Source organism: Dendropsophus ebraccatus, chromosome 3 (assembly GCF_027789765.1).
Source record: "Dendropsophus ebraccatus isolate aDenEbr1 chromosome 3, aDenEbr1.pat, whole genome shotgun sequence".
NCBI lineage: Eukaryota > Metazoa > Chordata > Amphibia > Anura > Hylidae > Dendropsophus > Dendropsophus ebraccatus.
In genome coordinates this window covers 7307357-7332621 of record NC_091456.1, presented here as the reverse complement: position 1 = coordinate 7332621, position 25265 = coordinate 7307357, and the positions used below count along the sequence as shown (strand labels likewise).

At 42.6% G+C, this 25265-nt stretch overlaps 1 protein-coding gene across 3 annotated transcripts in view; it reads left to right on the top strand.

Moving 5' to 3' along the window:
* The window catches only part of RPH3A (rabphilin 3A), a 151910-nt gene that overhangs the window by 90683 nt on the left and 35962 nt on the right, over positions 1-25265 (top strand). For all 3 annotated transcript variants that reach the window (XM_069963974.1, XM_069963973.1, XM_069963975.1), the window contains 5 exons: positions 5211-5340; positions 6696-6779; positions 8329-8476; positions 10658-10699; positions 19550-19720. In XM_069963974.1, the coding sequence (XP_069820075.1) occupies positions 5211-5340; positions 6696-6779; positions 8329-8476; positions 10658-10699; positions 19550-19720 (575 nt within the window). The remainder of the gene's footprint in view (positions 1-5210; positions 5341-6695; positions 6780-8328; positions 8477-10657; positions 10700-19549; positions 19721-25265) is intronic.

Here is a 25265-nt window from a genome sequence, read left to right as displayed (position 1 = left end):
TAAAAATAACCACAGCTCGGAGTACCCCTTTAACCAACCTTTGTAGGGCTTAACATTACCCTTATGAGCTTTTGTCATGAACTCTCCGACTCGCGCACAATTCTTTGTGAGCTCTATAACTATATCAGCAATGCACCCGTATTCATCCGTAGTTTTGCGGATTCTCAAAAAGTGATGTTGAATGAAACCAAAAGGCTGCGAGTTACGCCGTGTAATCGGTTAATTACGGCCCGGACTAGGGAATGTCAGTATTTTTTCGGCTTAAATCACAGATCCGTAAACTTATGGACATGTGAACAAGCCCTATAGAAATCAATGGGACCTTAGTTTACTCCTTATTGTGGACTGGCAATTATGAACAAGAATTGTGGCCGGGAAAGTGGCCCAAGAGGTTAAACCAGTTTGGAATCAGTATGGTAAAAAGTCATACACCCTTCTATTACACAATGAGTTGTTTTCATTTACAAAAATCCAATAGAAATCCTGGAAGGGCGGTAATAAAATGGAGTCAGAGTAAGAAACTGACTGAACATAAACTTATCTGCAATGGTGGAATGAAGACATTTTGTGCATTGCTCCCTAGTGGGTAAGGCCATGTTCACATGGCGTAAGAGACCCGGTCGGGTCACGGAGCGGCCAGTCTCTGTAAAGATCATCTCGGCCGGCCGGGTGATCTTTCCTGCCGCAGAGTTCTGTTGCAGGCGCATCAGCACGCACCCACATCAGAACTCCTCACTGTACACTATGGAACGTGCGGCCGGGCCGCCCACTGACAAATACTGACATGTCAGTTGTTTGCGGCGCCGCGAGAGATCCAGGCCAGAGCGTATACTATGTGTATACACTCCAGCCGGGATTCCATACAAAACTATGCAACATAGCTTTCCGTAAAAAGTACGGCTGTTGTTGCCGATTGCAACAACAGCCGTACTTTTACGTTGTGTAAACATAGCCTAAGACAGTATATCATAATCCTGCAAAACTGCTCCATGGCGCTCCCTGACTAGCTGGATTTCTTCCCGGGGTCCAGATGTTTCTAGCAGCTCTTTCCATAGTAATGGGACCTTCTTAGGGGAAGATACAAGACACGGCCACTAGGACTGATAATCAGCCGGCCTGGAGCCGTAAATATTTGGTGAGAAGCCAACTCTGCTTTGTGCCAAGGAATATATTTTTTTACTAAGTTCTTCATTTCGAGGCCGGCACAGTCAGAGATAGGAAAATTCCCAGTGAAATGTAATTTTTTTTCCTTTAAAAGACCAGAAAACGATGGGCACATACTGGGAACGACGGTGCTGAATGTATTTTCTTAATTTAAATTCATACTGTGGATATTATAGGAACGGCGTTAGTGGTTTCTTCAATGCCTACTGTGCCCATTGTGGCTTCAGGTAGCAGCATTGGTTGTAAAGGTTTTGTATTTTTGGGTAAAAATTGATTGAAGTGGTGGTTCACAAAAAAGATTTATTTATTTATTTTTTTAAAAAAAAAATATTTGTAATTTCTATAAAAAAAAAAAATCTCAAGTCTTCCAGTACTTATCAGCTGCTGTATGTCCTGCAGGAAGTGGTGTATTCTTTCCAGTCTGACACAGTGTTCTCTGCTGCCATCTCTGTCCATGTCAGGAACTGTCCAGAGCAGCAGCAAATCTCCATAGGCCTAGTTTACATAAATCCGGATCGCCGGACTGGCCGTATGGAAGAACGCAGCATGCAGCGTTCTGACGTACGGTCCGCTAGGCTATCCAGTACCACATCCACTAAAGTCTATGGGGCGCCGGAGGCATGCCGTGGGCAGACGCATGCATTATGCATCCTCTGGCTTTTGCCTCCGGCGCTCCATAGAGAAGTCCCTGTCCCTGCCCCGACATTAAACTCTTGTGACCCCTGGCCCCCCCCCCAGATTCTCTATACAGTGCAGCACCATTTAGGACAGGAGTTGCTCTAGAGGACTCCCATGTAAAAGTTGTCCACGATATTTTATCTCCTGTTCTGGTGCTGCCCCCTATATAGATGGCCCCCTATATACTGGATTTTAAAAAAAACGGATGACAACTAAAGGAATAGACTGATTGCAACCGATATAAACTGATGGCAACTGATGGTTTTTCATTAAAAATGATATAAAACCTGATGACAACTGATGACCTTTTTGCCATCAGTTGTGATATCAGTTTTAGTCAGTTTTTTACAAAAAACGGAAATGGATGCATCTTATATATGTAAACCAGGCCATAGAAAACCTCTCCTGCTCTGGACAGTTCCTGACATGGACAGAGGTGGCAGCAGAGAGCGCTGTGTGTCAGATTGGAAAGGATACACCACTTCCTGCAGGACATACAGCAGCTAAAATGTACTGGAAGACTTAACATTTTTTAAGTGGAAGTAAATTACAAATCTCTGGCACTTTCTGGCACCAGTTGATTGGAAGTTTTTTTTTTGTGAACTACCCCTTTAAATCTTAGTGAAATCTGTAGCTAAAATGGTATTCCAAGAAATAGCTCTTTGGGGAATACAATTCTATTCAAATGTGAATAAATACAAGTCTGCCCCATCATTCACCACTTGTTCATAATACCTCTGTGGATTGATATAATGAGAGTTAATATTTCCCTAGGATATATCCATGCAGAACAGACTCCCCCCACTACCTCACTACTTTTCATCTATTGTTTGGTCTACAATATCCACGCTGCAGATATTTTTAGTACGTCATTTTTCTAAACATGGATGCCTGGTTGTGCACATGTGAGCATGGAGGTACCTGCATTGTGGCTGCTCTAGGGAGAATGGTTAAAGGGGGAATGGAAAACTGAATGTCTCAAAGCTATTTGCTGTTAAAGTTGGCCATGGAGGCATGACTCCCAAACTCCTCCGTTTTGCTGTTGCTTTCCCATGCATTTCAGAGAAAATACATATAGAAAACAAAAAACTTCTTAAAGGGGCACTCTAGAAAAAAAAATCCTTTTTAAATCTGCTGGTGTCAGAAAGTTTTATATGGATTTGTAATTTACATCTATTTAAAAAATATATAGTCTTCCAGTACTTACCAGCTGCTATAAGTCCTGCAGGAAGTGGTGTATTCTCTCCAGTCTGACACAGTCCTCTCTGCTGCCACATGTGTCCATGTCAGGAACTGTCCAGAGCAGGAGAGGTTTTCTATGGGATTTTGCTGCTGCTCTGGACAGTTCCTGACATGGACAGAGGTGGCAGCAGAGAGCACTTTGTCAGACTGGAGAGAATACACTACTTCCTGCAGGACATACAGCAGCTGATAAGTACTGGAAGACTGGAGATTTTAAAAAATAAGTAAATTACAAATCTATATAACTTTGGACTCCTTGGACAACCCCTTTAAGTTTTTTTCGGTGATAATTAAAGTGCATCCGATGCTATAAAATCCTCACTGTTGTGTTACTGTTCAATAATAGTCGTTTGCCTTAACGTGTCTTATTCTTCAATGTTTGCATATTCCCGCTTGTTTTCTTCTTATCCCAAAAATCCAATTTGTCCGATAAATAAACATACATCAAACACATGGTATAACCCTACACACAAAGGACAGACGCACCCAGAGAACGGCTATGTTCCTTCCCTCTGTGTACTCCGCTGCTTTGTTGGATATAGGTCACCACACAAGTGGAGCGCATGAAGCATCCATGATTCCGGGATTCCTAATTTCATCTCCTGAGGCTTGTCTACTGAGTGACTAAATTATCTAGTCATGGTTGTTCTATTTATAGTGATGGTGGTTTGTGCATTCAGCCTCAACGTCAAGGCCGTGTCCAAGGGATACTCAATTTAGTTCATTTTGTAGTAGAATGGTTTTGAATACTCATTGTAAAGGTAAGCAGCTAGAAAACGGGGGAAGTGAATACACATTTGTATAAGTTGTAGCATGGCTATAAAAAACGATTTGCTCATTTTCAGACTTGATGTATTTTTATATCATTATTTCACATTGTGGCTTTGCCCAATTCACACCTTGGGATATTTACTTTTGGCCGACCTATTATTTAGGACTTGAGATGAGCGAAGCAGCCGGAAATTCACGACGCGAGCTTCGCAAATTTTCGGTCAAACTCGTTAAGATTCACGAATCGAATCTTAATAAATTTCCATAAAACAGCCAAATCTATAATAGCTCTAATACTGGGACTATAACAGAAGGGCGAATTTGTTGAATTTTAATTGTCAAAAATGGGAAAAGTCACAATTAAAAAAAATAAAAAATAAATTGCCAGTCAATTATCCAATTTCTGCCATTCCTCTCCTCTCTGTTCCTATATCATTCTGTCTCTCTCTGCTCTCCCTCCATGTATAGAGGGGGAGGTGCTGACATCACAGAGGGGCCGGCAGCTGATTGGACGGGCACTAGGGGTTATGGTTAATCCCTCTCTCCCGCCTAATGACGCTCCAGACAACATGTACAACTACCATGGTTTTTTTTTTTTTTTTTTTTTGCAAATTTCACAGGAATCTTGATTCACCAGATTCGGTTCACTCATCTCTACTTTCCTATTAGGATATGTATCTCTGCCACAGATTTCTTCTCTGTTATATAAGTTACATCCACATGACTAGTGAAGTATTGCAATGTCCAATGTCTGTGCAGCGTTTGCTGCGTATATAGAAAATAAGATAAAGTTATACTTACCTGCCTATGTTCCCCAGTGTCATTCAGGCTTCCCCCCACTCACTGCAGCTTCTGTTAACATGTTTTTGCAGTTACAGACCGCTCAGCCAATCACTGTCCAAGACAGGACAGCATTGAGGATATTGATTGGCTAAGTGGCCTCTCACTTTGGAGACAGCCTTAGAAGCTTTAGCTGCAGCTGTGGTTAGCAGGATAGGAGGACACTGGGAGCAGGAGAGGTAAGTATTAATTATTATTTTCTATATACTGTTTCAACAGCTGCCGACTATACACCAGCCATACACAGAGCGATGCACGATCAGTGGCCGATGATTTTTAAACCTGCTTAAAGATAACAATCAGTCGATGATCGGCTCCTCAGCTGATCGTTGTCTTTATTACAAAGTGACGATATCTGCCCGATTCTTCCTGACTCCGCAGATAATTGGTCGTGTAATAGGGCCCTTTATCTCTAAAATGAAAGGTATAAGTAACAGTACATAAATAACGTAATAGAGTGCAACGTTCCGTACAGATAAAAGTGTAGTTACGTGACTTCCTATCTTTTGTCTTAGGCGTTTAGTGGATCGGTTAGAGGACATGAGGAAGACGGTGTCTGGTGACGGTGTAAATCGCTGCATCCTTTGTGGGGAGCAACTCGGCCTCCCAGGGGCAAAGTGCGTTGTTTGTGAAGACTGCAAAAAGGTTAATACTCAAATGAAAATAGATTCTTTGTATTTTGTCATTTTATATATTGTCATTAAAACTTCTACGTAACAAGGATTTTGTCATGTTATAAAGTATATAGGAAATGTTTTTCTATTTTTGTTTGTTGTATGCAGTGCGCCAATAAAAATTAGAGAGATTATTATTTATGTATAAAGCGTCCTTGATTCCAGAGCGCTATTCAAGTAACATACAGAACATTACAAAAATCCAAAATACATGATATGAATAAGGTAAATGGTAGACTGGTACATATTGGTATAGATAGGTATGGGGAGGAGACAGAAGGAAAGGAGGAGCTTGTCAAAGTTTTAGCCTAGTTTAAAGTGAATGTATCATCATCATTGCCAAGTGGTGACTGACGGGCTAGACTTGTATTTATTCACATTTGAATAGAAGTGTATTCCCCAAAGATCTATTTCTTGGTATAATATTTTAGCTACAGATTTCACAAATATTTAAAGGGGTAGTTCACAAATTTTTTTCTTTCAAATCAAATCACATTTTAAATGAATGGGTCGGTGCCGATGCGGGGACAATGGTGGCACTGCTGCCCAGTTCCTATACAAGGCCCAAGTCTATTTCCGGCCCCCCTCCCCTCTGTGACACAGCTCCATTAGAATCAATAGAGCCACATCCCAGAGGGGAGGGGGTTTCATAACATTGGGGGCGTAGGGCCTTCCCCCAGTGCTTCATGCTGGGCTGGTGCTCACGAATAGACCGGCATGGTTCAAAAAAGTATGTCTGTGCTGGCGCCGATCCATTGATGTAAAACGATGCACCTGATGATGCATTTGCTTTAAAGAGATGGGTTTTCACATTGCCTTGTGAAGGTTTTAATGGTGGATGAGAATCAGGTTTGTCAGGGTAGAGAGTTCCAGAGTATGGGGGAGGCTCGGGCAAAATCGTGGGAGGTACAACAAGGGGAGCACAAATGGAGGTCATTGGCGGATCGGAGGTTGGATGAGGGACGGTCGCGGGATATCAGGTCCGAGATGTACGGAGGGGACAGGGTGTGGATGGCCTTGTATGTCATAGTTATCAGTTTAGAAGGGATTGGCAGAGGGGAGAGGCAGAGTGACAGGAAAGGTGGGTAAGTACAGACTGCAGGGGAGCGAGGGTGTTAGGAGGCCGGAGAGGAGGATGTTACAGTAGTCCAAGCGGGAGATAATAAGAGCATGGACCAGCAGTTGAAGGGTCCAGTATGATATGCGTCCGCAGGAGTAATAATATTAGAAATACTGGTGTATTGGTTATTTCTATATATTAGTAGTAATTTTACCACTACTTCTACCTCAATCTTAGGTTATTGTTATTGTTCTTGATTTCAACAGAATGTTTGCACAAAGTGCGGCGTACAGACGAACAGTCGCCCTCACACCATCTGGCTCTGCAAAATATGTAGTGAACAGCGGGAGGTAAGTGGCGCATCCCCGCTCATATCGTAGCCCAGATTAAAGGGGGCGTCTGGGGCAGAAGGCGGCTCAGGCTTAATGCTCCTCTACGCTCACAAGCTATGGGGAATAGCAGGATGTACAGCGGCCTCCTCATCTCCTGGAAGGTGTTATATACAGGGAATGATCGCCAGGGAGCCAGAGTCATCTTCTGCTTTTATACCCTTAGCTAGTATGGTATGAAAACACTGCCGTATGCCCAAGTTATTGAAAATAAATAAATATACAATTTTAATTCAGAACTTCATAGAATAATGAAATGGAAAGTGATGAATATTCCAAACAATTTAATAAAGTTTGATTACAGTGCTAATACCTCTATTCATTACAGGTCCGACCTTTTATATATCTGACTCGCTGATATATTTATATATTATTCATAGTCTACGCTACTTGTATGGGCTTACACCAGTTTTAATCTAATCCTACATGACAGTATTGAGCGGCAGCATTATCTTATTCCTGCATTTAATATCATATATCTCCTCCTGTCAGAGCTGTATTTAATAAGTCTTAAATCCAAGTGCTTGTAGAGTGCTGCTGCTGTTGTAAAAGTCTGATAGGTATGGGCTCACCATCTAGGACCTGCACCTATGTCAAGAACAGGGGGCCCATTTCTCACCTTTAAAATGTCAGTGTTTTTTTTTTTTTTTGCAGAAATCAATAGTCCAGGCGATTTTATGAAACTTTGTAATTGGGTTTATTAGGTAAACATGCAATTATCTGCATTCACAAAGACTTTCCCCTGCTCCCCCCCTCCTCTCTCTCATTCACTGCTCATTATCAGGAAATCTTGACTCTTTTACATCAGTCGGGCCCTGTGTAATCTATGGAGGGGGGAGGAGGGAGATCAAAGGATTACACAGTGGGAGCTGTATGAAAGCCGATATTCAGAGGTCAGAGAGGTCAGTGCTGACTTCAGAGGAGATAGCCCGGTGAAGTAACTGTAAATTAACTTTTTGCTGTCCTGTTTTGGTGCCTTATCTCCCTCCACCCCTTTTCTCTCCATAGAGAACCATAAAGACAGGGGGGAGAGCTTCAAACTGTTTTTTCATGATAAAAATGCATTTTTTCGGCTAGTAAACCCAATTACAAAGTTTATCAAAATCGCCTGAACTATTGGTTTCTGCAAGATTTTTTTTAAAGGACAGTGACACTTTAAACATAACTATATAGTGGGATGAAACAGAACTAAGACTGTGAAAGGTAGGAGCCTAGTGATTGTGATGACCCAAGGAGGAGCAGGGTGAATGTAGAGTAGCTGATGCTTTGGGTAATGCATAGATGGGGCATGCGGGGGCAGAGGGTAGCTCCCAGAGACCCCGGAGGTGCTTTTGGTTTGGGCAGCAGCCATTAGCTGTCTTTGGTGTAATGTAACATCCTGGACAATAGTATCGCAGTGCACCGTCCTTAAGGCCCCACTGAAAACATTACAAAGTTAGTGTTTTAAATTTTTATATTTTTCTCTCTCTGATATGAAAATCTTACATTTACCTTTTTTTTATATCTTCAGGTGTGGAAAAGGTCTGGAGCTTGGTTCTTCAAGGGCTTTCCAAAACATGTTCTCCCACAACCAATGCCAGTGAGCAAACAAAAAACCCAGAATCCTCAAAATGACTCATCAGAAGCTCCGGAACAGAAACGCTATCCCCGCAGCCGAGGTAACAAACTACTGGATGATACTGGTGTATAAATAGCCGAAAACTGAATTAGTTAATAACATTTGTATGATTACACCTCATCTTATCGGAAGGAATCATGTTATTATGTCATGAAATACTGTGTCTTGCATTAGTTCTTCTTGAAACATGACTGTTCCATGGATCGAAGTTGCACAGAATCTTTTAAGCTCAAATTATACTTCTTTGGCCGTCACTATTGTGCTCTGGACGCTGAGGATAAAGGTATGAGGGTGAAAGTTTCTTCCCTTCATCCTCAGTACTGTTTCCGTGCAGTTTGTAGGTTAAACCTGAGGCTATTAAGGCAGTTTGGTGCAACAATCCGGCCACTCCGCTGATATGAATTAGAAAGGGTGGGCTGGCCGGGGGCGGATCATTGCACCAAACCACAGTGCATCAAACCACAGTGTGCCAAACCATAGTGCACCTAACCATAGTGCACCTAACCATAGTGCACCTAACCACAGTGCACCTAACCACAGTGCACCTAACCAAAGTGCACCTAACCACTGTGCACCTAACCATAGTGCACCTAACCATAGTGCACCTAACCACAGTGCACCTAACCATAGTGCACCTAACCACAGTGCACCTAACCACTGTGCACCTAACCACTGTGCACCTAACCACTGTGCACCTAACCACTGTGCACCTAACCACTGTGCACCTAACCACTGTGCACCTAACCACAGTGCACCTAACCACAGTGCACCTAACCACTGTGCACCTAACCACAGTGCACCTAACCACAGTGTGCCAAACCACAGTGCACCCAACCACAGTGCACCCAACCAAAGTGCACCTAACCACTGTGCACCTAACCATAGTGCACCTAACCACAGTGCACCTAACCACAGTGCACCTAACCACAGTGTGCCAAACCACAGTGCGCCCAACCACTGTGCACCTAACCACTGTGCACCTACTGTGCACTGTCCACAAACTTCACAGAAATGGCTCAGAAAATAAGAAAATCACCATCATCCTCAGAGCCCCATGCACTATAGGTGCATATATAGATTTGTCTAACAAATAGTTTTCCTTTAAGTCATTGATTTCATATACAGGCTTCCATCACATACTATGGAACTGTGGTAGTCTTCTTTCTATATGTTCTAGGGGAGGCTATTTTACCTACTGGTCCAAAATATTATGTTGTATATGTTGTTTCAGAGAAAAGCTGCCAGGACCAGGGTAACCAATCATTGAAGGGGTGGCTTCTCCTCACCCCACCGCCTTCTCGCCCCACCAACCCTAAGTGACACATTTTTCCATAGGAATGTATAGAATTACATCACTACATTACAAAAATACATCACTCAAGGCTATTGAGATGGCACTGCATTTCCGTGACTACTTACCCACATCCTGATAGCTTTTCTAGGTTAGAGCGCGAATGTACCATTAGGTACATTGATTTTTAAATTTTTTTTCTACATTAGCAGATCGGCACCTGCACATGGCTCTTGGTGGTGTGGTCTTTTTCTTGAAACGACACCTGTTTCCTGTGCTCGGCCCGTTCTTTGGCCATACACCAACCTGGCGCTATGCACTGGCGATGTCCTGCCGCCCCCCAGTGTGACTATTTCCCCTCCTCTTACTGACGCGGCCAGATTTGATTTGCATATTCAAGATACAGTATTTAGATGAATAGATAAGCATCGGAGAGGGAGTGCCAGTGCCGTGGTCCTTTTCTTGAACCACCGCCCGATTCCTGCGCACGGTGCCGGTCTTTTGCCAAGCACCGTCCTGACATGAAGCTCTGGGGGAAAGCCCGCCAGCCCCCGGTGTAATGAAACCATCTCCTCTGTGACGCGGCTCCATTTATTCCAACGGAGCCACCTCACAGAGGGTGTTCCATGCCGGGATGGTGCTTGGAAAAAGACCGGCACCGTGCACAGGAACTGGATGGTGTCTCAAAAAGAGGAACGCAATGTACCGGATAGTACCTTTACTTTAAGACCGGCGTATGAGTATCCAAGTCTTCATAAATGAGGACTGAAGTATCGAGTGAATCATATCCACAGATTTCAGACTAACCCTGTACTTGGCTCGGAGCATCTTATAGATTGAAATAAAAAATGTTTTTCCAGGTTTTTAGTATGGCGTTGTTGTTCGTCTATCCAGCTAATACACTGAATAGATATTTTCTTTGTGTTTAAGGTCAAGCAGAGATTACTCCTCAACCAGACCACGAAACCTACGGTAAGAAACTCGCTCTGAAGACGGATACATGATGGGGAACGCGCCTCACCCGCTGTATGACAGATAATTAATTCAGTATTATCTTCCAGCTGTGATTATTGCTATGGTAACCAAGGTTAGATGCAGCGGTCTAGCAAGGGATTAGCCTTTTACTTGGAAATGAAGCTCTTCAAATCTCATGTCTTTGTGAAGATGCCGCTTCCGTCTTTGCAAAACTTTTTTTCTGTAAAAAAAAAAAAAAAAAAAAAAAAGACGGAAGGCTTCCTACTACTTATTCATAGTGAGACATTTGGTTTTCATGAGCGTAATTTGTCCGTGATGAGAGACAATTGAGGAAATGAGCTTGTGGAATCTCAATGCCAATCAGAGGCCCCATTCACATTCAGTAATCAATCTCGGCATTTGCAAGGCAAAGTAGGAAGTGAGGGCTGTGACTTGTTAGAGGAAGGAGATTTGGTTTGGAGATCCATTTTATTAATATATTTTTTTTGAACATCCATGTCATGTCCTAGTTCTTAATATATCAGTAAAAAAACAAACAAACAAAAAAAAACTATTCTCTACATGAAAAATAGGAGTGGAAAAAACATGATTTAAAGGGTAATGCCATTTTAGTTATGACGACGTGGGTGTCTGATAAGTGTGAGGGGTCAGTAAGTGTAAGGGTCCTTTTACACAGAAGGATTTTTCTTTCTTGGGTAAACAACGGTCAAAATTGGCACTTGTCTGCAATGCTTTTACATGGCATGAGAAATTAAGCATCCGGGCTATAAAAACAATACATGTATCATTTGTGCAGACAGCATGGATATACATATTTCTGAACTGTCAGTTTCCAGATCACACAGCGGTACATACTTACCTTGTGCGCTGCTGCTGTGATCCGGCATCCTCTTCTCTGGCTGTCTCGTCCAGCTGCTGTGTCTTCAGGCTCCACCTCCTCTAGCTGTCAATCATCCTGGAGAGGTGGTCTGTAGACACAGTGGCTGAATGGTAGAGCGGGAGAACAGGATGCTGGATCACAGCAGCAGCCCATTAGGTAAGCATGTACTGCTGTGTGATCTGGAAACTGACAGCCTGGATGTATGTATATGCCAGACTCCAATATATGCATATCCCTGCTATCAGTTTGCCTTCATCACTATCCGCCGCACACAGAGAGATGTGTGGCTGATGGCGATAAATTTTGAAGCATATTCTCATGACACAATCAGCCCAGGATCAGGCATTTTCCCCGTCCCCGGCTGATCGTTGTCACTTTTACACGGGGCAGTTATCGGTGCAGCAGCGTTTCTATCAACTTTCAAGGCCTGTGTATAAAAAATTAGGAAAAAAGGTGCAGGCGCCACAAACTGCTCAAAAGTAGCACAAAGGCCTTAATAAATACAGTGCAATGTTGTACAGTATGCCACGCGGAAAAACATAGTATTAGCCATAAGAATAGCACAAACACGATGATGCATCTGCCCCTGAATTTAATAGAGAAACATAAAAAATTGTCGTCAGAACCCCCCCCCCCCCCCCGGTCCATCTAGTCTGCACTTATAGTTATTACTTTCTCATTATTTTAGGATATGATAGATTATATGTTTATATAGAATAGGATATATACAGTATGATATATATGATATTATATGCGATATGATAGGAGATATGTTTATATAGAATAGGATATATACAGTATGATATGATATTATATGCGATATGATAGGAGATATGTTTATATAATATATATGATAGGATTAGTGATGAGCGAGCATGCTCGTCGGAGCTTGGTACTCGATCGAGTATTAGGGTACTTGATGGTACTCATTACTCGGACGAGCATCTCGCGATACTCGAGAAAATCTCATCATCTGTTTCCTGTAAGTTTGGGCGCTATTTCTCAGCCAATCAACATGCAGGAGACTCTTTGGTACATCCTGCGATGACGTGGGACCCATACATGTCGATAGCAGCGATTGGTTGGCCAGATCAGATGACCCTGCCATATAAAACTCAGTGCAGGCAGTGCTCACTTCAGACGCATGCTGTGAGAGATCAGGGACAGAGCTGCTGCTGGTCAGGGAGAGTGTCAGTGTAGGATATAGCGTTCCAGTAGGCAGGGATACCATATACAGGACCCAACAAGGTCTTTAAGGGCTTAAAATCTTTATTTTTTTTGTATTACTACAGACTGCTGGCTGGGACTTGCAGTGCAGCTACCACGATTTCACCAGCACACTGTGGTGATCGGCTGCTGGCAGAAAGGGGACATTAGGTGTTGCATACACACCCCTAAGAAGTGCTCAGTACTATTTTATTATTTTGTGGCTGGTGCTGCTCCTGTTGTACATTGTATTGCTGTGATTTGTAGTACAGCTGCATAGAACCTCACTGCTCATTGTCCTGTGTAACAGGTGGCATACACTTTATAGCACCACTTACACACAGACTATACGACAACCTCCAAAAACTAGTGGGACCAGTATCTTTTTTATCTGCAGCCAGTCAGCATTTCTTAGTGCAGCCATATCCAAGCTCACTGCTGATTGTCCTGTGTAAGAGGGTGGCATACACCATATAGCAGCATATAGGGCATAATTTTGGGGAGGCTCACTTGCTATCTCAGTTTTAATGGTTCCCTGTGTTCTCACTGCCATGCTGTGTCAGGCTAAGTTTTTGGGTGGTTCATCATATGCCTACCTCTCTCTTAATGGTTCCCTGTGTTCTCACTGCCATGCTGTGTCAGGCTAAATTTTGGGGTGGTTCATATGCCTACCTCTGTTTTAATCCTTCACTGTGTGATCACTGCCATGCTGTTGCCCAGAATTTGGTGTAGTGGTGCAATAAGGCAGCTTCAGAGGCATGCATACATGCTGCCCCTGCTGTTTCCTGTCCATTTCCGTTGTGTTTCCATCAATTTCTGAGGTTGACAGGTTTTCACACAACCTTCCCCCTACCGAGCTTGGGTCCTTTGCAAAAATGCTCGAGTTTCCCATTGACTTCAATGGGGTTCGTTACTCGAAATGAGCACCCGAGTATCGGGAGATATTCGTCTTGAGTAACGAGCACCCAAGCATTTTAGTACTCGCTCATCACTAGATTTGATATATGTTTATATAGAATAGGATATATACAGTATGATATGATAGTATATGCGATATGATAGGATATACTGTAGGATAGGATATATGTTTATATAGAATAGGATATATAATATAATAGGATATATGTTTATATAGTGCTAAAGTGAACCATTTCTAACCCTCCGTGTGGTATTTAGTCAGATTAGATAATGAATTGATTCTATTTTGAGTCACGCATTAGACGCTACTAATGGCGACATATTCAGCGCCCGAGGAAGCAATGTAACACAGATGACTGATAACAAGTCTTTTGTTATACTTATCTGTATTATGGTATCACAACGCCTTTGATACAACCTCCACTGGGGTGAACTTTCTCTCTTCATTTCTCCCCCCGGCTGTTTCTGCTGCCTGATATCTTATTCTGCGTTTTGTATGTTCAGTGTGGAAACAAATGTGTAAGTGCGCCATATGAGCCGGGACACAATATAAAGAATTATTATAATCAATAGTGGCATTATTATTATTATTATTATTATTATTATTGTTGTTATTACTTTTATTATTCGCTTATTTGTGAGTCGGCATAAGATGAATTCTTCCGTTCCGTTTTTCCTACATTCTGTCATGGATGCTTAGCTAGTTTCCTGATAATAAGCCATGGCAATGGTAATTGTTATTTAGGAGACATAGAAGCATAGGCCTCACAATTCTTACTATATCTCCAAAACCTGCGCTACTTAAAGGGGCGGTGTCACATAGAAAACTAGGTCTATACTGATGCATTATGGTAAATGAAACATATTTCAGATTTACAAGCATTTTATATAATGTATCGTATGAGGGATATAGGCTAAGTGACTATTCCCCCATGTGCTGCTTTGTATAACAACCTGTTGCCCTTGGTTACGGCCCTCCAGGCTTCCACCATCTTTGGTCACTCATGCTCAGTTTAATCTCAGTCTGCTGATCTGGAAGTTGGTTTTCACTTCACATGTGGGAAAGTGTCTTCACTGTTGCCTGGCAACCGCAGGGTCATAGTTCAGAGGGGAAACCAGGAAGTGGTCAGATTCATAGAGAAGAATAATGGTCCAGTGATATAAGCTTCCTTACAACCTAGAGTAGTTAAAGCTACAAATAAACTGACTTTAAGGTGTATTCTGGGAAAAATTTACTTTTCCGCTATCCACAGGTATACCCCTAATTTTTCCTGGAATACCCCTTTAACACCCAACGCTCCATAGGAATGAATAGAGCTGCAGGCCGGGTGCCAACCTGGGACTGTATTCATAACAGAGCCAGTGGGGTCCGATGCGGAGATCGCCAGGGCGTTCAGGGTAGAGATGAGCGAAGCGAATCTGACAAATTGTTTAATTCGCCATATTGCGATTTGCGAATTCATTAGATTCGCTTTGCAAATTTGCTAAACATGGCAGCCGCAATAGTGAACGCACATGTTAGCTTACACAGTTATGTACATTACGCAGTTGCGAGCATTACGCAATTGCGAATATTATTGCAAGATAGACGTTCGCATGTTCGAAAATTGTTGATAGAACCATTCCGATCATTGAACATATTGTTTGTATCGGCGAACACAGACAATTAGTGGTATGTTCATACGAACATACGAACATTTACAAACATGTTCGCTCACCACTATTTTTAATTAAATTCGTTTTTATGCAATTTGGGAATTTTCGCAAATTCGTAGGAATATAACGAATTTACGAGTGATTGGCTCATCTCGAGTCAATGGGTCAGACCCCTGCGATCTCCTACTTTTCCCCTATCCTGTGGGTAGGGGAAAAGGTAATTTTTTTCTGGAATACCCCTTTAACACCCGACCCTTACAAAAGTGTTTATTTCCTCCATAATCCCACAATGTTTTCTTCCAATCTGAGAGGAATTTATAGAAGAACAAAGAACAACCGCGTAGTTACTAATTTCTCTTGTAAATCAGATGTGTTGTTTTCTGGGACAATGTCAGAAATCCAGGACTGCTGATCCAGTAGGTACTTTTTTCTTTCAAATCCACTGGTTTCAGAAAGTTATACAGATTTGTAATCTTCTATTTAAAAATCTCCAGTCTTCAAGTACTTATCAGCTGCTGTATGTCCTGCAGGAAGTAGTGTATTCTTTCTAGTCTGACACAGTGCTCTCTGCTGCCTCCTCTGTCCATGTCAGGAACTGTCCAGAGCAGCAGCAAATCCCTGTAGAAAACCTCTTCTGCTCTGGACAGTTCCTGACATGAACAGAGGTGGCAGCATATAGCAGCTGATAAGTACTGGAAGACTAGAGATTTTCAAACAGAAGTAAATTGCTAATTTCTGGCCCTTTTTGGCACCATTTGATTTTGAAGTGTCACTGTTTCGTTTTTGTTTTTTTTTGCAGAAATCAATAGTCCGGAAACTTTGTAATTTGGTTTATTAGGCAAATCTGCCATTATCTGCATTCAAAAAGACGTTTTCCAGGTCCCCCCTCTCTCCTCTTCACTGCTGATTATCAGGAAATCTGGGCTAGTTTACATCAGTTGGGCCCTGTGTAACCTATGGAGAGGGGAGATTAGTCGCCAGCAGAGAACAAAGGTTTACACAGCGGGACCTGTGTGAAAGCCAGTATTCAGAGGTCAGAGAGGTCAGTGCTGACTTCAGAGGAGATAGCCGGTGATGTAGCTGTAAATTAACTCTTTGTTGTCCTGTTTTGGTGCCTCATCTCCCTCCACCCCTCCCCTTTCCATAGAGAACCATGAAGACGGGGGGGGGATTCAAACTGCTTTTTCATGATAAAAATGCATTTTTCGGCTAATAAACCCAATTACAAAGTTTCTTAAAATTGCCCGTACTGTTGATTTCTGAAAAAAATAAAAATAAATAAAAAATAAAAAATATATATATACAGTGGTGCCTTGGATTACGAGCATAATTCGTTCCAGGGCCATGCTTGTAATCCAAATCCGCTCTTAAACCAAAGCACATGTTCCCATAAGAAATCATAGAAATGCAGACAATTGGTTCCACACCCCAAAAATAATGATTCATTATTCTGAATAACATGTAAAACAGGTGAAACAAACATTCAGAAACAGCAGAATATGTGATATATAAGTTACTGTACAGAAATGGAGAGGATGGGAAACACAAGGGCTGACAGAGACTGCAGGGAGCATGAAGGAATGAGCAGGACAGATGTGGGCACATACATGCAGCGCTCCTGTACGGGGAGAGAGGGGTTACAGCTATGGAGAGATTACCTCCACAGTCCTGTCCTCTGATGTAAGCCCCAGCCTGAAGAGGAGCTTTGATTTGGAAGGTGAGGGAGACTTCCTGGGTCAGAGTACAGTGCTGTAGACCCCGCTATGCAGACCATGCCCATCCTCCACTCGCGCTCCCACCCAGTAAAGGGAGCTCTTAAACCAAAGCAATGCTCTTAAACCAAGTCACAATTTTGAAAAACTGTGAGCTCTTAAACCAAAACGCTCTTAAACCAAGTTACTCTTAAACCAAGGTACCACTATATATATATATATATATATATATATATTTATATTAAACGACAGTGACACTTTGAGGCTATGTTCACATTGCGTATCATTCCGTCTGTAGTTCGTACGCCGCCGTACATGTGCGGCTGAAACTACAGGCGTGGGAAAAATCGACATGCGGCCGGATGTGTACGAACCGCGAACATACGCCCGTAGTACAGTTCTGCTTCCCTAGCTTGTTTCGAAGCGATCTGAGGCAGGTCATTTACTTGGAAATCTTCGCCCAGCCCCGTCAACCACACAGAACCTTTTGGATCGAAAAATCAAGTTCAATTTGTCTGAAATAAGTTCTCCGTACGGGACCGCATGGAAATCCACGGCCGTGAGTTTCAACATTTCCGTCCTCAAACAATGGTCTTGTTCATTTTTCACGGCGCCGTATACGATCCGGCCGTAAGCTCATACGTAGTGTGCACTGTGCAGGCGTACATCGTATACTTTCAAGCGAACGCATCAACCTCAAAACTACGTGTGTATATTCGCGGTTCGCACTACGGACAGATTCATACGCAGTGTGAACATAGCCTAAGGTTGAGTAGTTAAGAATTGCATGTGACTCTGAAGCTTCAAAAATGTATAAGCAGGACATTTAGAGGATGTCTAGGTGAATATCAATGTGCACATTTAATGGGCTCTCCTCCACCCCCTCATAGTACTGTAATTCACCTTCATAATCCATTTTGGATAGGGACCTTGGCAGAACTTTGCAATCATATTACTGATGCCTGTGTTCCCTCGCAGAACAAATGAGCGTTCAATTAATTCTCCAGCAAGCTCCTATTCCGTGGGCTGTAAAGCTGTCTTCTTCTTCTTCTTCTTCTTCCCCTGAGCAATTAGATCTTATTAAAGCAAAAGGAAGACAAGGAGACACCTTCACAGCAGAGACACATCAGTTAGATAACAATAGATGTCCTTCTTCTGCTACAGAAACTCAGCGTTCCCTCCCCGCAATGCTAAAATGGGGAGCTGCAATTTCTGATGGATTTGGAATGACCTTTGAATGTTAACCATTGGTTGTTATACCTCATGCATGGGGAAGGGCCCTGATATACGCCAAGGCCCTGTAATCTGGTGATCGCCTCGCAAACTAATTATATCACATTGCGTCTCTTGTGTAAAATGTTGCTGAATTGGTGATTATTTAGATTTTTTTTTTTTTGCTCCAGAGGATCAGACATCTGTTTACTCCTCCAGCTGAATGTTAAAGCGAATGTACTATCAGGTACTTAGCTTTACGTTTTTTTACACGGACAGACTGGCGTTGGCTCAGGGATGCCGATGCCGCAGTCTTTTTTTTTTTTAAACTGACACCCATTTCCCGCATGCGGTGCCGGTCTTCCCCCGAGCACTGGCTCAGCATTAAGCACTGGGGGCAGAGCCGCCGGCCCCCAGTGTGACGATCTCCCCTCTGTGACGCGACTCCATTAGAATCAATGGAGCCATGTCACAGAGGGGAGGGGTTTTCAACACACTGGCGTCCGTCGCGGTCAGTGACTGATGGGTATAGAGAAAAATCAAAGACATTTTACTTATCTCCACGCTCCCCCTTTGTCCTCCTGGCTTGTCTGGGTGATTTCCCACTTAATGCAACTGCGGCTGAGGCTTAATGCAACTGCGGCTGCAACACTAAGCAGAAAACAGTTTAGCGCAAGTTCACCGGCACTACCCGATTTTCAGTCTTCTTGTACGGATGCAGGGTGAGGTTGTGTAGATGCATGCTATATGGAGGTGCTCCTCATATGAAAACCACTTGGTAAAGTATATACTTAAAATGACGAGAAAAAAGTTTGCGGGCACTCACCATTTAAATGTGTCTTTATTCCATGTGTAGTATACAAAAGGATGAGCAGGTAAAATTCATATCGGGCACGGACGCCAAACATTTACAAATCACTGACGAGTGTTTGGCGTCCATGCCCGATATAAATTTTATCTGCTGATCCTTTTGTATATTACACATGGAATAAAGACGGTGCACATTTAAATGGTGAGTGCCCGCAAACTTTTTTCTCTTCATTTTAGGTAGATATATACACACACGCACATATATATATATATATATATATATATATATATATATATAGCCCTTGCTGCGTGATAATCAAGCCGTCTAGTAGGCTTTGTAATCTATCAGATCATCGCTCACCCCGATTATCACGCTGTGTAATACGCCTGTAATAGAGTATTTGAAAATTGCCTTTCTATTATTGTTGATCAAATAATCTTGTCTACTTTTAGGTAATGATTCAACTACTGCTCCATCTGGCAGAGGGAATTGCCCTCCCCCAACTCGTAAGCAGCCTGAGTCACGGATGACAGTCAGTGGTGGGGACTATGGTGCGACTGACCAAGATGGAAAGGACTACACTTACAGCGCTGCAGACAATGAAAGCAACAGAAGTCCTGCAGGTTTGCACTTTTCTATATTTTTTCCATCAAAATGTAAGGAATTAGTTGTATGTATTATATCTGCACCCTCTAACTGGGGTTAGGTTCAATAAACTGGAGTGCAAACAAGGGTGGAAAATTGTAAATTTGTAAAAACATTATTACTAGTTATTATGGAATCAATACTTAAAGGGAATCTGTCAGTAGGTTTATGTTGCCTTAAATGACGGTAGCATAAACTAGTGACAGCAATGCTGAACAGATCGGTGTATTACTTACATCATTCTGTTCAGCCGTTCTCCTAATATGCAGGAGAATAAGATTCTTGCCATGCCCCTCCCCCCGCCCTCCAGCTGCTGATTGACAGGAGACTGCCTATACACAGCATGGATAACTGTCAATCAGCAGCAGGTGGGCGGAGTTCTTTGCTTCTCATGAATATCCAGGCCTACTGAGCACACGCACATAATGGTGAGGACTACTTATTGTCCATGTTATTCAGGAGGAGATCTCTGGATCAGCTGCACAGAACAATGTAAGTGATCCATCATCCTGCTCAGCTTCTCTGTCACTGGTTTATGCCACCCTGAGATAGGACGCCATAAACCTACTGACAGAGTCTCTTTAAAGGAGAAGTTCATCCAAAACAAAAAATACAGTGTAGGTATGGGGTGCAGGAACATGATAAAGAATCAATACTTACCTGTCCCTGCAGTGCTGCTTCCGGACTCCAGCTGGCCTCTTCCAGCTCCCAGTTGTGCAATATTATAATCCGGCTCAGAAATGCCCGCTCAGCCAGTGAATGACTGTTACAGGACACCGCTGCAGTCACTGACTGGCTGAGCGGGCCCTTCCTGCTGGGTCATGATGACACTTGCACCTGGCAGCAGACAGTGAGGCTGTGATGTGGCTCTGTGGGGGCACAGAGATAGGTAAGTATAGATTCTTTATTATGTTCCTGCACCCCCTGTATTCATTGTTTTGGCTGGACTTTACAGGTACTCCTGTACAGGTGTGTCCACAGTAACTATATCTCCAGACAGGGTCTCCCTTAGAAGGTCAGGAGGAGAACAGCGTGACCTTGACATCTGTGAATTAATGATCTTTGGTCAAGAAGGGGTTAAAGTGTAGGCACCTATGGGGAACATGGTCTACTTGGTGCAACCTTTATTATAGTTTGGATTTCTATATTACATTCTATATTTATTTATAGTAATTGGGCATTGTGTTTTTGTGTGTTTTTGTGTATTTGTATATCAGGATCTGCATATGAAAGTTTTAAAACCATGTTACATATTATCATGTGACCTCTGCAATGAGCAACCAGTGAGAATGTAATTCTAATACAGTCGTTCCCTATGACTGCCATGGGTCTGCAAAATGGGGCTCAGCTCAGATTCATCCTATCTATGTTTCTTATAGAGGGCTATCATTGACAGAAACTTTAAAATGTGTAAAAGTTATGCAATAACAGCACCTTAAAGGGGCACTCCAGAGATGTTTTATTAAAATCAACTGGTGTCAGAAAACTACACATATTTGTAAATTACTTCTATTTAAAAATCTCCAGTCTTCCAGTACGTATCAGCTCCTGTAAGTCCCCCAGAAAGTGGTGGATTCTTTATAGTCTGACACAGTGCTCTCTGCTGCCACCTCTGGCCATGTCAGGAACTGCCAAGAGCAGCAGCAAATCTCCTGCTCTGGACAGTTCCTGACATGGACAGGGGTGGCAGCAGAGAGCACTGTGTCAGACAGCTGAGAATACATCACTTCCTGCAGGACACACAGCAGCTGATAAATACTGGAAGACTGGAGATTTTTAAATAGAAGTAAATGACAAATCTATATAACTTTTTTTAAACCAGTTGATTAAAAAATAAAAATAATAATAATAATAATAATAATATATATATTTAGTTTTTTTTCTCTCTGGTGTATCCCTTTAAGCTAAGTAATAGTGTCAACTTTTGTCAGATTGTCCGCAATCCTCTTTACATATCACCCAATATTTTGGCAGTGCAGCAGATTTTCACGTTCCCTTTGTACACGATGTGGAGGACATGAATCGGTTCTGGATACCCAGGTCAATAAATAATTTGCAGAACGTTGCTGCACTGCAGTGTTTACCTATTGAAGTTGCTTGGCAGAAGAGTTGTCGCACTAGTTAGAGGGCATCTCCATGCTGTATATGATCCCCAGGTGCGTCCGTACATCATCACCTTGTCTGCGACGTGAAGTCATTCCTCTTTATATTATATCTAATGGTGGAAGGACGTTGTAGTTCTGCTCCGGCATCAGTCATATAAACGTCCCTGCGCTTCCTTCTTCATGTTCCAGTTTTCAGTCCTCAGATATATACGTATATGTATATATATATATATACAGGCCCAGTGTTTCTACATCAGCAGGATGAATGCTGCAGTCCTATCTCTAGAATTGCATTTAAATTGATCTCTCCCAACCCATAATGTGATTTCCCTGTATGATTATGAGTAATTCTAGCATCAAATCTCTGCCACTAATTGTAGTATAAATGGTTTAGCTTCTGTACTAGGCAGACGGACAATGTCCAGTACCGAAGAAGTCCAGATACACATTGTAAATGTGAGCGACACTTTGTTAAAGGGGTACTCCAGTGAAAATCTTTATCTTACAGATTGTCCGGTTTCAGAAAGTTATATAGATTTTTGATTTATTTATTTTTAAAATACTCCAGTCTTCCGGTACTTATCAGCTGCTGCATGTCCAGCAGGAAGTGGGGTATTCTCTCCAGTCTGACACAGTGCTCTCTGCTGCCACCTCTGTCCATGTCAGGAACTGTCCAGAACAGGAGATGTTTTCTATGGGGATTTGCTGCTGCTCTGGACAGTTCCTGACATGGACAGAGGTGGCAGCAGAGAGCACTGTGTCAGACTGGAGAGAATACACCACTTCCTGCAGGACATACAGCAACTGATGAGTATGGGAAGACTGGAGAATTTTTTTTTTTTAAAGCAATAGTACAATTGCTATTCCAAAAAATAAGGGCTCATGTGGGTCTGTAGGTGAAAAATTAAGCGCTATGGCCTTATAAATGAAAAAAACAAAATGGCAAAAACAACAATTGGCCTGGTCGCCATGCTGATCTGTTCACAAGACACTTTTAAAGGGGCGCTTCAATGAAAAAAAAATATATATTTTTTTTTTTTCAAAACTGGTACCAGAAAGATATATAGATTTGTAAATTACTATTTAAAAATCTGAAATGCTCCAGTACTTATCAGCGGCTGTATGTCCTGCAGGAAGTGGTGTATTCTTTCCAGTCTGACACAGTGCTCTCTGCTGCCACCTCTGTCCATGTCAGGAACTGTCCAGAGCAGCAGCAAATCCCCATAGAAAACCTCTCCTGCTCTGTACAGTTCCTGACATGGACAGAGATGGCAGCAGAGAGCACTGTGTCAGGAGAGAATACACCACTTCCTTCAGCACATACAGCAGCTAATAAGTACTGGAGATTTTTAAACAGAATTAATTTACAAATTTATATAACTTTCTAGTTCCAGTCGATTTTGAATTTTTTTTTTAATATGTTATAATGGATGCGTAGCGCCAGGCACAGGTCTTTGTTTCCTGTTTAGTCCAGGGGAAAGGACATCTGTATAGAAATGCCATTAGTCGGATGCTCATCCCTGAGGTATTATACCCGAAGAAGAAGAAGAAGAAGAAGAAGAAGAAGAAATGGGACGGATTCCTCCACATTTCCTTATTGTTTTGTAACCAGCCCCGTTCCCTGAAAGCTCCAGTCCATTCTTGTGATGGGAGCGGATGAGTGACGTTCTGTACAGCCCGGCCGGCAGGAGGTCGTCTGGGTTAATTGCTAGACTGGCAGCCAAGATGAAGGAAGAAGTTATGGAAAGGAAAAACATCAAGGAGATCATTTGGTTTCTGTTATTTTTTTCTCTATATAGAAAGTTTTACTCCCTTATAATTAAAGTTACCCCCCACCCGCCACCCACCCGCCCGCCACCCCACCCGCCACCCCACTAAAGTCATGCAAACCCTTCTGCCTGATCAGTCTATTGTGCCATACATGTCCACTGATCTGCCGCAGCAATAAAACCACTGACAGGGTTCTTAGAATATGTCTAATATGTGTCCGTGTGAACCAATATTTTTGGCCAGTACTTGAATCATGTACAAGTTCTCCCTTCTCAGAGTGGGTGGAGACGAGCTGCCATGATGTCTGCCACACACTGCACACATACAGATGAGATGATCTTCTCCCCTACATCTCTATAGCATACCCTCAGATGCAGCAGCAGCATGGAGAACAATGTATAACAGTAATAGCAGTGTAGCAACCCTGGGGTAAAGTAACACACTGATTCCTCTCTTTTCTCTGTCTCTCTTTAGCCGCTCTCCCTCTTACCCCTCCACATTTACAGCAGGGACAGAGAGTACAGTATGGCGCCTTCCGACCACCAGGGGGAGCTCACCACAGCACACTCTTACAGAACAGCCGAAACAGAGAGTACAGTATGGCGGCTTCCAGCCACCAGAGGGAGCTCACCAAAGCACACTCATACAGCACAGCAGGGACAGCGTATGGTATGATGGCTTCCGGCCACCAGGGGGAGCTCACCACAGCACACTCGTACAGCACAGAAGGGGGAGAGCGTACAGTATGGCGGCTTCTGGCTACCAGGGGAACTCACCACAGCACACTCATACAGCACAGCAGGGACAGCGTATGGTATGATGGCTTCCGGCCATCAGGGGGAACTCACCACAGCACATGCGTATAGCACAGCAGGGACAGAATACAGTATGGCAACTTTCGGCCACCAGGAGGAGCTCACCATAGCACACTCATAAAGCACAGCAGGGACAGCGAATGGTATGATGCTTATATTTAGCAATTCAGCACAACCTATACTAGGTCTTATTTTCAGGGAAGCCGGGCATTACAAGTGTCCATTTCAAGTAAACATTTATACAACAGAGACACCATAGACCTTTCTATATATTCCTATCACATCTTCTATAAAGAAATAAATAAATTCTATAAAGAAATGGAATCCTTGATTACGGGAGCGCTGCGTAATGACCTGCTGTATATTCTCCTCCAATTGATTTGTTTGTTTATTGTCTCTGACATCTTGCAAACATTAAAGTGATCATTACCCCGTTTCCCTGTAGCCTGACTACACAGAACAAGGTCTGGCAGAGGAAAAAAAAACAACAACATAAAAATATAATTTTGGTTATCAGATTTACTTATTTACACGACACTGGATACAGTAAATCCCAATCCGAATTCTTTTAAAGTGTTTATTGACATATTGCAGTATTCCCGACCTCTGCAGTCATCTATTTATAAGCTGATTATATCAAAAAATTTAAGATAATATTTCCATCTGAATATTTTCTATATTCCAGTGCAAGTAAAATATGATGACTGAAGTTCTAGGTCCAAACGAATGCGTAATGGAGGAAGTGAGACACCATTCCTTACCCCCGCAATGCTTGGGCTATGTTCACATATAGCGTTTAATTAGCGTTACTTATGCGTTTTCCCCAGGGGCCA